The sequence below is a fragment of the Lathyrus oleraceus genome, chromosome 6 (genome assembly GCF_024323335.1).
Source record: "Lathyrus oleraceus cultivar Zhongwan6 chromosome 6, CAAS_Psat_ZW6_1.0, whole genome shotgun sequence".
NCBI classification, from domain to species: Eukaryota; Viridiplantae; Streptophyta; class Magnoliopsida; order Fabales; family Fabaceae; genus Lathyrus; species Lathyrus oleraceus.
The window spans coordinates 169515439-169519277 of NC_066584.1; the positions used below are offsets into that span (position 1 = coordinate 169515439).

At 39.7% G+C, this 3839-nt stretch overlaps 1 protein-coding gene across 1 annotated transcript; it reads left to right on the forward strand.

Annotated features, from left to right (window-relative positions):
- Positions 1 to 1234: 1234 nt before the first annotated feature.
- Positions 1235 to 1855, forward strand: LOC127094580 (uncharacterized). Its single transcript, XM_051033400.1, has one exon. The coding sequence runs from the start codon at positions 1235 to 1237 to the stop codon at positions 1853 to 1855; it is 621 nt and encodes a 206-aa protein (XP_050889357.1).
- Positions 1856 to 3839: the final 1984 nt, after the last annotated feature.

Genomic DNA, 3839 nt, shown 5'->3' on the forward strand with positions numbered 1-3839 from the left:
GTAAGTCCAGTTATTGGCAGTTGTTTCCTATGATCTGGTAGGAGTCGAGTGTAAGACCATTTATTGGAAACTTGTTTCCTTTTTGCTTATTGCATTTGTTGGTCCATGGAGGAGTCAAACATAAGTCCATTTATTGGCAGTTGTTTCCTGTGATATGGTGGGAGACTAGTATAAGTCCATTGATTGGCATCTGGTATCCATCTTGTTTTATTTGCTTATTGCTTTGTTGCCTATTCCAAAGGAATCACTTGAATCATCTACATATGATCTCAAGAGGTGAACATCTAAGAAGTTTTACTCCCTTAACCCTCCCACCTTTTGTTTCTTTAAACCTCCATTTGCATGATAACCCAAAACTTGAAAACTATTGTGCAAACATTTTCATTTGTTTTCAAATTAGAAACGTAGGCTTTAAGCCTCTAATTTTTCAAAATTCATTTTCATAATACTTTTTTGAATTGAATTCTAATCACACTTTGACCATCTTTTATGAATAAATTCTAATTGATTAATTCCACTCATTCAATTGTTTTGTGGCTCAAGTCCACTTTCTTGATAAGTTTTCATACATTAGCCATAGGTTTGATTTATCCTAGTTGGTTGATGTTAATCTCACCTTTTGTCCTTAGTGATTGAATTGTAAGACTTCCTTGCTTATTATAGGGTTAACCCCTCACTATCAAGTTGAAGCTTTTCTCACATGGTGGACTTGTTGTTTGTATAGGTTGAGTTTTCTCCCGTGGATAACGAAAGACCTTAGGGCTTTTGTTTTAAAATCAATTCACCCATACTTTTGGAAATCTTTTAGCCGAACTACGGCGCTTTGATCCTTACCTTCCATGGAAAGGTATGTAGGCAACGGGTTCATCCGTTCAAACACAAAAATAATAACTTGTATATTCTTTTCTCATCCCTTCAATCCATGTTTGCACAATAAATATTTCATAAACAAATAACATTTCGTACAACAAGTTGTGAAAAGGGCTCCCTAGGAGTACCTAGGACATTTTGGGTGCCTAACACCTTCCCATTGCGTAATTAACCCCTTACCCAGATCTCTGATCTTTTCATTATTTTTCTATGTGTAAAACTTCTTAGGCTTTTGTTCTCTTTTTAGCCATTCCTTTGGATAAATAAAAGTACGGTGGCGACTCGATTCTTTGTATGCTTTGCTTTGGATTTAGTCAATAAATCATAAAGTGACGAATACACCGCTACAGACTGCACCAACAATATGGCAGAATATGAAGCATGTATCTACGGTTTGGAGGCGGCAATCGACTTGAGAATCAAAATCCTTGAGGTATTCGGTGATTCGGCTCTGGTAATTAGTCAAGTGAAAGGCGACTGGGAGACTCGAGATAGCAATTTGATACCCTACAAAGAGCATATCAAAAAATTGATCCCTTACTTTGATGAGATCTCCTTTCGTAATATTTCTAGGGAAGAAAATCAGTTAGCAGACGCTCTAGCTACGTTGGCATCTATGTTCAAAGTTAAATGGAAGAATGAGGCACCATCCATCCAGATTGACCACTTAGATGAACCGGCACATTGTCTAGCAATTGAGGCCGATCCTGACGATATGCCTTGGTTCTATGACATAAAGACATTTCTGGAGAAAGGACAGTATCCTGAGGGTATATCCATTACCGATAACAAGGCTCTAAGAAGACTCTCTTCTAAGTTCTTCCTAAACGGTGATGTGTTGTATAAGGGGATCTATGATTCTGTATTGCTCAGATGCGTGGATAGACACGAAGCTAGTACAATCATAAGGTCCATACACGAAGGTTGCGAGGGTGTACATGGGAAAGGTCCTGTTATGGCTAAGAAGATTCTCCGGGCTGGTTAATATTGGACAACGATGGAGGTTGATTGCTACAACGTTGTGAAAAGATAACATAAGTGCCAGATATATGGTGATAATATCTTTGTACCACTAACTTTGTTGAATGTTCTAACTTCTCTATGGCCCTTTTCTATGTGGGGCATCAATGTGATTGGGATGATCGAACCCAAAGCTTCCAATGGACATCGGTTAGTCGCTATTGATTACTTCACAAAATGGGTTGAGGCTGCTTCATATGCTAATGTCACTCGACAAATGGTTACCCGGTTTATCAAGAAAGAGATAATCTGCCGCTATGGGGTACCTAGCAAGATCATCATTGATAACGCCAGTAATCTCAACAACACTATGATGAGGGAGTTGTGCAAAGAATTTAAGATCGAGCACCATAACTCTTTACCATACCGGCCCAAGATGAATGGCGTCGTAGAAGCAGCTAACAAGAATATCAAGAGGATCATCCAGAAGATGGTCAAGACATACAAGGACTGGTATGAGATGTTACCCTTCACCTTGCATGGCTACAAAAATTCAGTCCGCTCATCCACTGGGGCAACTTCGTACTCTCTGGTGTATGGGATGGAGGTTGTCCTACCAATCGAAGTTGAGATTCCTTCACTTAGGGTCATCATGGAAGCAGATCTTGATGAAGCTGAATGGGTTCAATCTTGGTATGACCAGCTGAATCTAATCGAAGAGAAGCGTTTGACGGTCGTCTGTCATGGTCAGTTGTACCAAAGGCGTCTCAAACAAGCTTTTGATAAGAAGGTTCTTCCTCGGTCATACCACGCTGGAGACCTCGTGCTCAAAAGATATTATGCCATTCACTCAGACCCGCGAGGCAAATGGACTCCCAACTATGAGGGACCTTTCGTAGTCAAAAAGGCCTTCTCAGGTGGGTCTCTAATCCTCATAACAATGGATGGGGAAGATTTTCCCTCGCTAGTGAATGCAGACATAGTAAAAAAATATTATGCCTAGGAAACAATGGCTATCCCGATGGACCAAAAAATGATTTATCCGTGCAAAAGTTAGGGAATATATTTGAAGCTCGCTAAGTCGAAAACCCGAAAGGGTGGCTTAGGAAAAAAGGAGCATCCTGGTGGACAAAAATAATTGAAAAATCCAGGCAAAAGTTAGGGATAAAGACATTGACTATGGTTCTTGAGCATACGCGCTACAAGCTAGATGTCAGAGGGTCAAGGACCGGTCCAGTCACCATCAGCCGAAGCAAGGCCTTGGGGTTCAGATTATATGGTAGATTAAGGCCAATATTGTAATCAATGGAGAAAATCATACAAAATATTTCCCATTGCCATTTCAATTATTTTTTCAATTTTTGCAACGTCCTCGTTAAGGGCATTTGCATCCTTTGTACATATTCCATATCAATAAAATTCAGTTATTCCATCCAATGTGTTGTTCCATGTTTTGTATGCAAAATACCTGACTTGTCTTAAATCACATAATACTTTATAATTTCGGGGAATAATAAAAGGCTACATTAAAGAGAAATAGTTTGCATTACCGCTGAAATCCGATAAACTTGATAGGTGATGGGTGACTCAACAATAGTGTTGCCTGGATGCTTGTTACATCCAATTGACTGGGGCACCCTGGGGATTCCAGCCTTTCGGTGTTCCTTAACAGGAAAGGGGTTACGTGATGGCAGCGTTGGCACCAATTGAAACTTCTTGGATATCATGTTTAAATTCTTGATGACGAGGCGAAATCTCGACCACAATAAAGACTCACCCCTATAAAAAAAGCATGCATCACAAAAAATAAGCATACCCCATGCATAACATAAAACATATCCTCCACACTAGTAATAAGGCCAATCATTTGGTCCGGCAAATTTCGGGCACGTAAGTATTTAATCCTTTTTTACCTTGAATACCCGAAAAGTTGCCGAAATTCTTGTATTCAGGTCCAAGAAGATTAAATAGGGGCAACTGTGGTACCCCTAAATTTTCCCTCCCTTTTC

Coding starts and splice junctions, on each gene's coding strand:
- LOC127094580 (XM_051033400.1), top strand. CDS start 1,235: ATGGCAGAATATGAAGCATGTATCTACGGTTTGGAGGCGGCAATCGAC.